General features: G+C 35.3%; 1 protein-coding gene across 2 annotated transcripts in view; it reads left to right on the top strand.

Annotated features, from left to right (window-relative positions):
* Positions 1-13587, top strand: part of dscamb (Down syndrome cell adhesion molecule b) — a 136867-nt gene that overhangs the window by 93448 nt on the left and 29832 nt on the right. For both annotated transcript variants that reach the window (XM_052576112.1, XM_052576113.1), the window contains exons 9-12: positions 1743-2021; positions 2249-2368; positions 4670-4849; positions 12906-13102. In XM_052576112.1, the coding sequence (XP_052432072.1) occupies positions 1743-2021; positions 2249-2368; positions 4670-4849; positions 12906-13102 (776 nt within the window). The remainder of the gene's footprint in view (positions 1-1742; positions 2022-2248; positions 2369-4669; positions 4850-12905; positions 13103-13587) is intronic.

Here is a 13587-nt window from a genome sequence, read left to right as displayed (position 1 = left end):
AGACCTTACTATTTACCATTCATTCTATCATCACCATTATAGCTTACAGGGAATCCAAAGTGCACCCAAAAACCAGACCTGTTGGTTATTGGAGGATCTTCTATTTCTGGTCTGTTAAATGCATTAGACATTTTGCAACGAGCCTTCAGCGCGTGCTGAGTGAGCGAGCGCCTTAGGGGCCGTTCACATATCGCGCCTAAAAACATGTGGAAAACGCTAGCCGCGTCTTTGTCCTCCTTTCCAAAGCGCTCGGGCAGAAGCGCCCCTGAGGCGTCTGCCTTTGCTAAGCAACAATGACGTGCTCTCTCCATGAAGACGCGGAAATTTCAGCAAAGGATAAATGGATTTGCAGCTCTAAAAATCGCTTGCAGTAGGCTAGCTCTACTACTAAATTTATTTCCAAATTGCAATCCATATACAACTATGATCAGCTGTTCCTTCATCTTGGTTGAGCTTTCAACGTTGTTACAGGAAAGGATGAAGCTGATTGGTTAGTTCTTGTCACATGACCTGCGGTGCGCTTACTGCATTCTGAAAAGTTGAGATGTTTTTACATTTTGCTGTATCTAAAACGTACCGAACCGTACCGAACCGTGACATCAGTGTATCGTATTGAACCGAACCGTGAATTTTGTGAACCGTTACACCCCTAATATGTTATATTTTATATAACTGCATATATATCATTTTCTTTCATTTTGCTATGAGAGGAAAATAACAAATATTCAATGTAATCTATATGAGTGCATGTATCAAATGCATGTATAAAGAATTTCATGTCTTTTTTTTCATGCTTACCAATTATAAGTTTTACAACGATGCTAATGGTTTTTACAGGATCTCTTAGTTACGGTAATTCCAACATGACGAGCTTTACCTCAAAGCAGTTAGAGCACCAATTAGAAAAAATACTTATATTGTTAAAGTTAAAATAGATACTAGTTAAACTGCAAATATTTTATACCGATGTTATGCAATAACCAAGCAAACATCTGTTTTTGTGACTTCAAAGTCATAAAGACCAAAAAAAAAAAAAAAAAACCCTGATGTGATTGAGTTAGCTAATTTGCTCCATTCATGCATAAAATTCTGAAGCATGCGAAGGGATTCCCTTGAGTCCATTATCCCCATTTTGTTGTGAATTAAATAAGCACTGAAGTGCTGCTTTATTTCAATGTTATTTTAACTCATTGATTCTCAAATGCGACAGGCTGACTAGCACCATGCTTGCAAAGTCCCCGGGGAACAAATTATGCCGAATTTACTGGGAGATGAAAGACCTTCTTTATTTTGTCTTTCTTTGCCCTGTTTCTCGTTCATTAGTTCACATTATGCCTCCTCCTCTATGAAATCTCTAGATTCTGAGCTGTAATGACTTGTTATGAAGGCCGACTGGAGCCTTATTATTGCAAATCACAGATAATTGTACATGTGTGATCACATATGTTCTGTACACCAGCCCATATTGTGTGTGTTCTGAGCTGTTTGTCACAAACGCTTAGAACACACCAAATGCTCATTTTACATTTAGCGTTTCTTCATAAAAGTTGCACCACATTGGTTATATGAATCTTACTATGTATTTGATATATAAGGAGACGGGACATAAATGTACTGTTATCGCCATAATCTAAATCAAACTTTTGCTGTGCAATAATATGTTAACATTTAAAAAATATAATTGCATTGTTTGCTATTTATTCCGGTGGTGCATCTCTCTTACTACTCCATCTCTCTCTCAGTGCCCCCTCTGATCCAACACTCTGACTCTCAGAGCGCTTCAATCGGTCAGCGTGTCTTCATCCCCTGCGTGGTCATATCCGGCGACCTGCCTATGTCTATAACCTGGCACAAAGATGGACGACCAATCAATGCCAGCCTGGGTGTCACCATAGACAACATAGACTTTACCAGCTCATTGCGCATTTCGAATCTGTCGGAAATTCATAATGGCAGTTACACTTGTATTGCCAGGAATGAGGCGGCTGCTGTCGAGCATAGCATACAGCTCATCGTTAAAGGTTTGAGAAAAAAATAAGCGATTCTTATTATAATGCTAGAATTAAAATTCTTGGCATATAATTTAATTTCATTTTTGAATAATTTATGTCGTATTTTCTATTATGTTTAAAATAAAGGAAAATATTTTTTCTTGTTTTTGTTCTTTAAACTGTCTTTAAACACATAGATTTTCAATGGTGCTTTTATATTATACGTGTTTTTAAAAATAACATCTTTTTATGCTCAGTTCCACCACATTTTGAGGTACAGCCAAGAGACCAGGATGGCATATATGGGAAATCAGTGATCCTGAATTGTTCGGCAAAGGGTAACCCAATACCCACTATAGTGTGGAACCACTCAAAAGGTATGCTGTTATTTGCAAATATGTTATTGTATATTATTTCTTGTGTATTTTTGCTTACAGTGAAAATTATTTGACACAGGGTCTGACAAGATTCCTCCATAACATTTGTCCATCATCTCTTGTGTTGTACATTTTGCATCATGTGAGCAGCCCAAGACAAAGCCTTGAGGAACACCAGAATTTATTTTATTTTATTTGTGCTCTGTCCCTTTAAAATAAAATTTTATTTTACAGATGGAATGTTCAACAATTACTTTAAATTATCCAGGATTTCAAGGGCACTATATGGTCATAATGAAAACAATATTCTGATATTCCCCTGGTGCATACAGTATGTAGATGGACTAGTGCAGTGCAGTGCAGTGAATCTGCATTATTTCAATCTTCAGTCAAAAATAATTTCTCAGTTTTTTTTGTTTTGTTTTGTTTGTTTGTTTCAGTAAAAATATGTAACATTCCTAAAAACTATACATTAACATTATCATTACAACTGCTAAAATGTAAGAAAAATAATTGTTCAGCAAAGGTACAATCACCCAATCCCCGATCCAGTATGGAACCACTCAAAAGTTAAGCCAGTATTTGCAATGACACTGTAATTGTATATTATTTATTGCTGTACATTACCAGTGTCTATGGGCAAAAATACAAAATATTGTATTCAATATGAAATTATATAGAAATTAAGAATATTCCCCCTCAAAATCCAGAGAGAAAAAAATGCTTTGTGCATTGGAATCAGCAGATTTCAGCAGATTTTCTCAAATATTTGTAGTTTATTTCAAGCTGTTAATATTATTGTTATTATTTATGCACTGTGTATGAACATAACAGCTGCATATGAACAAATATAAACAGAACAGCTACTGTTTGAGTGATAGACAGTACAGCTGTTCTAACACTGCAATTATGGCAAGGTTTTGTTTAAGTTCCAGTTAACCTAAGGTAGGACCATTTAATGAAGGGGATCCAGCAGACACATTTGATGTGGACACAACTTAAATCAGGTTTAGGGGTGATCTGGACAGGTGGGCTGGGCACAAGTGTGTGTTTGCATTGACGCCATGGTCAAAGAAGCTGGATTACTGGATTAGAGCAGGAGCAGGTGACTCACTCGACCTTGATTGCTCCTGAAGGGGATAGAGTGTTTGAAGCCCTCACTACACATTGTTGATGAAAGCTCACAAATGGAAATCCATATACTCAACAAAAAACCAGGCTGCACATTGGGAGGGTGTCATTAAACAGGGCTTGGATGAAGGAAAAGATGGTCAGATGGAGTCCATAAGGTTAGAGAGGCAGTGAGGTTAAAGGAGTGCTTTTTCTAAACTAACGAAGTTGCATTCTTTGAAATCAAATTTCTACATTCAGAAAATAAATTTCTATCTGCTTTCTAAAATAAATGGAGTTTCAATTATAATGTTCATGTAACATATGTTTTTCAACACTTCATAACCAGGTACAGTATTCCAACATCTAGAAATGTTCAGTACAGCGTCCACCTTATTTTTTTACATAAGAGCAGTTCCATTTCTAAATGTGCAAGGCTTCTGGTGTCATCTGCTTTTGGTTATTTTGAGCTATACAAAAAAGTGTGTGATATTGCAAACTGCTATTTATTGCTATTTATTGTTTCAATTTATTGCCATACACTGATTATAAACTTACTGGTTAGTAGCACAAAAAGTTTTACGGTTTACTGCACCTATAGGGGCTAATGAATCAGATGTCTCCCACATTCACAGAAAATAACGTATTTCTACATTGCAAACTAAGGTGGATATCCTGAAATTCTGTACCCATTTCCTATGACAGTCAAGATTATTTTATTTTGTTGCAGAGACAGGCTGTAGCTTTGTCAGATTAAGTTGCTCATGTGGTATTATGGTTTATTTAATATAACTGAATCCCACAGTGTCATCTAATCCTAATCCAGACATGACACACCAGATACAAAACAATTCCCCTCAGAGATCTTCGAATCATCACATGTAAACACAACATTATTGGTATTGATCATAAAAAGGGTGTAATGCCATTGAATTGTCAGATGTTTAAGATTACAGTAAAACATATCACAGCCACGTTGCCTCACGCAGCAGTCCTTTTTGTTTTGTTATGCTAGAATGAAATACGGTTTAGTGTAGCCTTTTTCAAATGTAAAATTTGTTAAATAAACTAAATTAAACATTATATATCCATTATAAATTTCTACATATTAAAAAAATATAAATATACAATGTTTCTAAATATATAGTGTACTGTATATAGACCCTAGATTGTTTCCGTTTTCTGTCTCAGGTGCTGGCGTACCTCAGTTCCAGCCCATTGCCTTGAATTCTGGCTCTCGTATCCAGCTCCTGGAGAAGGGCTCTCTGCTCATAAAACACGTCCTGGAGGAAGATGCTGGATTTTATCTGTGTAAGGTCAGCAATGACGTGGGAGCCGATATCAGCAAGAGCATGTACCTCACCGTTAAAAGTAAGACCCTGTCAAGTGGAGTGTGATGATTTTGTGTGTGTGTGTGTGTGTATGAGTGACCCATGTTCATTGTGATGCAATCAGATTGCTATTAATAGACATGAGTTATATATATATATATATATATAATTTTTTTTTTTTTTTTTTTTTTTTTGGTCTTTGCCACTCTATATAAGGAGTGTGTGTGATGCGTATGTGACTGAGTGTGTGTCTGGGCCTGAGGGTCTTCTGCCCTGTTGACTGCTGTGTATACGGTACTGTGCTCCTTGGTGAACTGTTTATTTGTTGAGCAGGCAGAGACTTACATCCCCTCCATTAAACCCACTAAACAGCATTTTTGCCCACTCTGGCATGAGAAGAAGACAAACCAACAGAGCAGTGCTACCAGTAGCCTATTCACATTATGCCACTTTCCTTTTGTCTAAACATCACTACCCATTCAGATCAGCAAAAATTAACAACTGAAAATTGAACATTTTATAAAGACTGTATTTTTCCTGAAGTGAAAATGATTTGAGACAAGATCTGTCAAGATTGCTCCATAAAAGTTATCCAAAATCTCTTGTGTTTTGCATTTTACATCATGTGAGCAGCCCAAGACAAAGCCTTGGGGAACACCAGATTTGATTTGATTATACCGGTGCTTTGTCCCATTTAAAATAAAATAGTATTTTACATATGGAATGGTCAAAAATTAGTTTAAATTACCCAGAATTTCAAGGACACTATATGGTCATAATTATAACATATTTTAATATTCCCCTGGTGCATACAGTATTTAGATGGATTTCAATCTTCAGGTAAATATAATTTCTCTCAGTTTCTTTCTTTCTTGTTTTTTAATGTGAAAATATATAACACTCCTAAAAAGTATACATAAAAATTCAGTAAGAAGTATTAAAATTTTGCAAATATTACTCAAGTGAGACAAGTGTGAGTAAGTGAATCAGATGGTTATTTTATTTATCAGATGGTTTATTTTTTTGCAGTGTGGGATTAAAAAATATAGACAGACTTGATGTTCAATTAATTGTCATTAAGCTTGATAGAAAAGGTGTTTTGCTTTTTTTTTCATTTATATCATCATCTTTCTCCTTGTGTGGGTCTGGTGGCACTCCCTCGCCTTCAGTATCAGAGAACATGCTCAGACTGTGACCAATTGTGCAAGAAAAAGGGGGAATTGCTTCAGCATGGCAGCCTACTGCACTCCACCAAACACACACACACACACACACACACACACACACACATTCGTGCTGCCCCTCCCAATCCAGAGAATATACTTCACTCCATTGGCCTGCACAGAGAAGGCAATGAGTATGTGTGTCTATGAGAGAGAAGGGGGTAGATGGTCCGCTCAGGCGTGGCAATGTGACGAGGTGGCCTAGTTTCCCAGGGTGCCCCTGTACTGGTGATGAAATGAGGGCTGAAATGGATTATATACACCTAGAGTTCCTGCCACAGCCTCTGTATTCATCCAGCATGATACACCATACACACTAATCATATTCAACATGGCCATCAAAGTGGAAAACACAAATGGAGTTATCATAGTTCATTCACACCCAGCCATAAATATTGGTCCAAATTACCAATAATATTTTAAGGCTCAGTTGCTGTGTGCAAACTGAAAGAATGCGAATGTGTGATAACAGTTTTGTAGTTTTTACAGTTTTACTCACTGTATAAAAATATTAATATTAACCTTTTTGTGGCTCCAAGATCATTGACAGCTCCGCCACTATAATGGGTCTCTGAATCTCCATCAGACAATCATCTTTCGTGCTTTTTAACCCATGTGCACCTCTGAACTCCACTTACAAGCTTCATTGAACTGATAAGAAAGACCATTAAAGGCTACATATGTGTCACACTCTGACTCATCTTTTGTTTGTGTGCGCGTGTGTGTGTGTCTAGAAGGAGAGATAAATATTATTTGCATGCTTGTCTTGATTACTTTCTTGTTTAAATGGGATGCTTTTCTTTCAAGAAAGTAGCTGACATTTTTTTTAGTAGCAAATTAAGGTTATGTTTGTCAATAGAGAGTAACCCTGTAACCTGATTTTTTAACAGTAAACGGTTTTCATGAAAATGAGTTCTGTTATGACAACTCTCTGAAGCTATAGCAAGGTAATGTCCATGACAATGTTAATGTTTTTGGTCTTGGTGGAATAGATCTGCTACGCTGCTGCTGCGGCAGAGCAAGTACTGAGACTTGCTACTGCCAATACAGCCACAACATGCTGCTGTGAGCATGTAAGAAATACTGCTGCTGCATATATAACATATGTGACCCTGGACCACAAAACCAGTCTTAAGTAGCACAGTTATATTTGTAGCATTAACCAACAATACATTGTGTGGGTCAAAATTATAGATTTTTCTTTTATGCCTATCATAGTTTTTTTTGTAACCTCATATTCCAGATTTTCAAATAGTTGTATCTCGGCCAAATATTGTCCTATCCTAACAAACCATACATCATTGGAAAAATTATTTATAGGTGATGATATAAACAAAGGCTGGGAAGGTTACTTTTAAAATGTATTTCACTACAGATTACAAGTAATCAGTAATGTATTTTGTTAGATTACTCCAGTTTAGGAACTTATCTAAATGCTTTAAAATACGTTGAAATACTTAAGCTATGTAACACAAAGGAACATATTAACTTGATGTTTTTATGCTTTCCAGCTCTAAATAAAAGTGACATCTACGCGTCATAAGATTTGTGTTTTCTTTGCATTTTATTCTTAACAACATCCGTTTTCCACAGCATTTATTTTATCAACAACAAAAAATGTTGTCGTTCAAATCAAATATAAATTTAAACCAAATCAATATAAATACAATTTGAATACAATGAATGGGATTCCATGCTGTTTCATGCTGCATTCCAAGCTTCAAAACAAATCCAAACACATAATAAAAGTAGCCAAAAACAGCTGGCACAGTTCTCCCAAGTTATTGTTTTAATGATAATTTGTGTCATGATGATGAGCATGTATCCCTACAAGTTGCTAAAAGAACAGGCTGCTGCATGCAGTTGTTTTTATTTTAACTGAGAATTAGTTGCTTTATTGGTTAAAATACCCAAACTTTTTACTTAAATATTAAATTAAGAAATTAGGGCTGTGCAAAAAATCAAATGTGATTTTCATGCACATCTCATCAGTAAAGACGCTCCTGTAATTAGAAGTATATCCCCAGCACGTGCGTTCAAATCAGGGTTGCCAGGTTTTCACAACAAATCCTGCCCAGTTGCTTCTTAAACCTGGTCCAAAACTAGCCCAATCGCGCTTCCGGGAGGTTCCCCGATAAAAATTGCTTCCCGGGATTAAAATATACGTTTTTTAGCAGGGTTGCCTTGGTAAAATTCGCATTTAAGGGGTTAAATATCACTTTGTTGGTATTGGGGTTGCTTCAAACCACGGACATGAAAAACAACCAAAGACTTGGCAACACTGATTCAGGTGGAGCGGCAGTTACTACACAGAGCCGTAGTCTACCGACAACTAACACAAAATCGTTTTCAAAATCGACAAAGAATCGCCTGCGATTTTTATATCGATTTTGTGTAAATTGTCAGTGAATTACGGCTCTGTGTAGTAAATGCCAACTGGTGTTGCCAGGTCTGTGGTTGTTTTTTATGTCCGCGGGTCAAAGCGACCCCAATGCAAATAACGTTATATTTAGCCCCTAAAATGCGAATTTTACCAACGCTGCTATGCTAAAAAAAAGGATATTTTAACCCCGGGAAGCAAATTTTTATCGGGGAACCTTCTGGAAGCACGATTGGGCTAGTTTTTGACTTGTTTTGAGAAACAACTGAGCAGGATTTGTTGTGAAAACCTGATAACCCTGATCTGAACGCACGTGCTGGGGATATACTTCTAATTACAGGAGCGTCTTTACTGATAAGATGTGCATGAAAATCGCATTCGATTTTTTTGCACAGCCCTATAAGAAATTACATTAAAATTCAAAGTAATCACAAAATACAGTTACTCGTATTTTGTATGTAACGCCATTTCATGTATATATCATTACTCCCCAGTTCTGTACATAAATATCAATTTCAGACAATTGACACTAAAATTAAGACTTGTTTTGTGGTCCATGGTCACATACTGTATATGAAATACCCCTCACATACATGAATCACCCTATAGCAGATCTATACAGGTGGAGCTGGGGAAGGAGGAGGGCTTCTGAAGCACACTGCAACTGCTATAGCAAACACTAGCCAAGTATTTGATTGGTGAGCAGCAAGCTCATTGGCTGCTGATACAAAATGAACAAATCAGCTGCGCCGAATGATATTGATTGCGTGATCTAAAGTTTTATGACAGAACTTTGGATATATTATGGAAATATTAGCAATAAATTATTTTTCTAAAAATTACATTTATTTATATATTTACAATTACATTTAGTCATTTAGCAGAAGCTGTTATCCAAAGCGACTTGCAATTGAGGACGATGGAAGCAATCAAAATCAAAAAAGAGCAATGATGTACAAGTTCTATAACAAGTCTCAGATAGCCTAACGCAGTATATGTAGAAAGTTTTTTTATTTTTTTATTATATAATAAATAAAAAGAAAACAGACAGAATAGAAAATGAATAAAACAAGCTAGTGTTTGAGGCCTTTTTTGCTTTTGTTAATTGTATAATAAATGAAAAGAAAACAAATATATAGAATACAAAAAGATTAGAGAAGCTAGTGTTCATTTTTGTTTGTTTGTTTGTTTTTTTAAAGAATAGATTTATAATAGAGAGAGCTAAAATTAGAGGGTCAAATAGAGATATAAGATGTGTATTTCTTTATTTATTCGCACTTAGTGGCTGCTTTTATCCAAAGTGATTTGTGACATGTATTAATGTATTAACTGTATTAATGCACTCAGTGTATATTGATTTTGTCAAATAATGCATACCCTAAAAATAGAGACCTATATGACTGCTAGCATTATTCTTTAGAGTAGGCTAAATATTTATATAAGGATATTTATATAAACATCAGCATTAAATTATGTATGAAAAAACCTTTTGTAACTGTCCAACAGTTAACCTCATTGCTTTACCAAAGTGTTTACCATTTTAAAGAATTTTACAGATATTTATTATAATGTCACTTTTCAAAACTGTAAAGCCTTGTTTCACAGAAAAGCTGTAAAACACATCCATGTTGCTTGTGCAAGACAACATTTCCTCACACATGTTGTGAATATCAAACTCTCTCCTGTGGCTTTCCCTGGTTTGTTTAATAATAGTGAGGTGCTGTTCTATGGTTGCTGAAATGAATAAAGGGAGATTCTGTTTGATGTGTGGTTATAGCTGCCATCAGCGCTCCTCTCTCTCTCTCTCTTTATTACAGGAGCCTGTGATATTGCTGGATATTAAAAATATACATCAACTAAGCTGTTATGGGAATACCATTTAGAGCCACTCTTGCCTGAAGCCCCTCTCTTGCTGACTGCAAGACTTTAAATGAGATTATACACACTCTTTTGGATGTGCACTACGGAGAATTTTTCTAAGAACTGTCACCATATTGTGATACTTTCCCCCATGCACAATAGTGAAAAAACAGTGACAGTGAGATTCCTTAAGTTAAGGTGCTTTTAACTGTCTCCAGAGAAATTGATTTTTAGTAATAATGTAGCTGTGTATAAACTTTACAATACAGACCCAGCAAGATTGTTAGGTGCTGTTGTATACTTCTGTAAGAGCCACAATTCATCGTCATCTCAGTTTTATTTCAAATAATTGATTTTAAAAGCTGATTTAATAGCAGACTTAACACTACATCAGACACACTAAAGAGAAATAACATTTAGGGAAGGCAGAGGGATATTTTCTTTCTTCTTCTTCTTTTTTATATGCCGTACTTAAAATTCATAGTTGTCATGCAAAATAAAGCAGTGTTCTCTCGTATGGTGCAGCTGCGGAGATCTTGTGAGTGAATAAGAGATGAGAGTTAAACGTTCACAGGCCTGACTCTGACACTCTCCATCATGTCAACTTCCGCCACTTCACACCGCAATAAGAGGCCAGGCACCGAGAGACTGCATGTGTGCGCCCAGTTTGCTTTTCCTCCCTGTTTTCTTCAACAGTTAATGCTGTGGGTGGACTGAACGAAATCCCATATCACAGTATGACTACTTATTACAGTCAACATCTCAATATTTCTGCTGCAAATTCACCCAAAGAATACTCAGTTGGGTGTCTGTGAAAGGACTGCAGGAGGTCTATGAGTTGATAAAAAGTGAATAATTAAATCAAATGTAAAATTAAAATAAAAGTGGCTGCCCAATTTATTGAATTAAATCTAAAATAGTGATACAGTGTAGTGTAATAATTTAATTAAATGTGTATGTATGATGTTGTTCATTTTATGATTAGAGTTGAAACTAATATAATACAATCACTTGGACTATATTGCTGTAGGTCTATATATAAATAATAAAAAATAAAACATTTACTTAAATATTCCGTCTGTTTACTTGCATGTCATGTGACCATAAACTAACATAAAAAGAACCAATAACGTGCGAATGTTTCTTTAAATTCTTCAAATATTAACTCAAATTCTCATGGGTACAATAAATATTTATCAACTAAGGGGCTTGCAACCCTCTTCGGTAAATGCATGTTTTTGGAAAATAATAATAAATGTGTAAATGTATTATCTCATTTGATTATTTATTCTTTTTAATTGGAATTTATCAAAAAAATCAAAGACTTAAAAAAAAACAATACAAATATAATTATAAGTCAGACAATTCTGATTTCAAATTCTGATTGGTTTGAATCTTTAAAATTTACAAATAAACAAAAATAAAGTTTTTTTGTTTGTTTGTTTTTTTTTCTTGCAAAAATGTAAATCAAAGGAATGATTATGCAAAATGTACAAAAAAGTTAAATAAATAAATACAATTGCCATAAAAAGCAAAATAAGTACCTAAATACACACACACACACACACACACACACACACACACACACACATATATATATATATATATATATATATATATATATATATATATATATATATATATTATCATTTAAAGAGATTTTGATAGTAGATTTTGAATAGATTATATATATATATATATATATATATATATATATATATATATATATATATATATATATGATCTATATATACCGTATATATAATATATATAGTATATGAATACACACACACACACACGTCTCTTTGTATATTTTCACATTTCTACATAAAGTATAACTAATAAAAAGTGGTCCTGATATCCAACTGATACAAAATTACCATCACAAGGTATTAAACTGTTGGATCACAGAGCCCAGTTCTAGTGTATGATGATTTGGGGGCTTTCACATTCCTGCTTCACTAGTATTCGCAAGTATTGCTGACCGAAACAAGCAGAAGAATCTATATGAATAATCAAAGTGTGCACATCATTTAATCATAGCCTGTCTGCCAGGAAAGAGAGAGAGAGACAGATCCCTCACACTGCTTGAGGGTAACAAGGTTTCAGACAGGCCTGAGCATGGTCTCGCATCTTTTCATGTCTGCACTTGCTCTGTGAACTTCTCGCCAGTGAACAGCTCAGTTTGCTTTCTTTCAGCTCAATTACTTCATCTGATAGCGGCTCCATTAGAATCACATTTTTGATCACCAAATCAGTTGTCCACAAGGGTTTCACAGGTCCAGACATTTTAAGAGTGTGTGCTCCAGATCTATATGTTGACATCTTACTCTACTATGACCCTATTTACTGTGTTTGACCCTATTGACTGATTTCATTAATACATTCGTTTGGTTCTTAGAGAATATATTATGAAAATACTGTGTATATAATATATTGTATACAATATACAACAAAACATTGATGGATGGATGGATGGATTGGTTTATTATGTAATGAGAATAATGTTTTATGATGGATGTAGAGTTTTTCTGTGCTGAGTATGTGAAAGTATTTGGCTGAGTCGACACTGACGTCAAATATTATTTATCCATCATCACAACGTGTCTTTCTCTGTTTGTCCTTGTCTTCAGTTCCCGCCATGATCACATCTTACCCCAACACCACGCGAGCAGAACAGGGTCACATGACTGAGATGAGCTGCACTGCTCACGGTGAAAAGCCCATCAAGGTTCGCTGGGAGAAGGAGTCTCATATCATCAACCCAGACATGAGCCGCTATGTGGTTACTGTGAAGGAAGTGGGAGATGAGGTCATATCCACCCTGCAGGTGAGCGAAGACACCATCTACACTGAGAATGCAATCACACGCCTCATTTCCAAGACACATATTCAGGGTCGCCCTGGACTAGCTGTCAGTGACCGACATCATCTCCTGTCAAAAAACATCCACCGTTTGCACAAACTTATATTTGTCCTTATTGTCAACACAAAACTTGCTCTTACACCTCATTTATTTTATGGTAATGTGACAGATTTTCAAGTGGTATTCAATAAGACAAAAATACATGCCAAGAAAAGTTTATTCATTGGGGACTTATATGCTACACATTAAATAATGTTTACTTTGTGGGGTTTTTTTTAATGAACTATTTAATGTGCAATGATAATCTATTCAAATTTAGGTTTGAAGCATTGTTCACATGATCTGTTTGTTTTATATGTTGTACATTTAAATGCTGTATATGATTTTTTGTTTGTTTTTTTGTTTGTTTAACTCAACTATACAATTATCTCAAAATAAATACTCTTATT

Source organism: Carassius gibelio, chromosome B15 (assembly GCF_023724105.1).
Source record: "Carassius gibelio isolate Cgi1373 ecotype wild population from Czech Republic chromosome B15, carGib1.2-hapl.c, whole genome shotgun sequence".
NCBI lineage: Eukaryota > Metazoa > Chordata > Actinopteri > Cypriniformes > Cyprinidae > Carassius > Carassius gibelio.
This window is presented reverse-complemented; position numbering and strand designations above follow the sequence as displayed.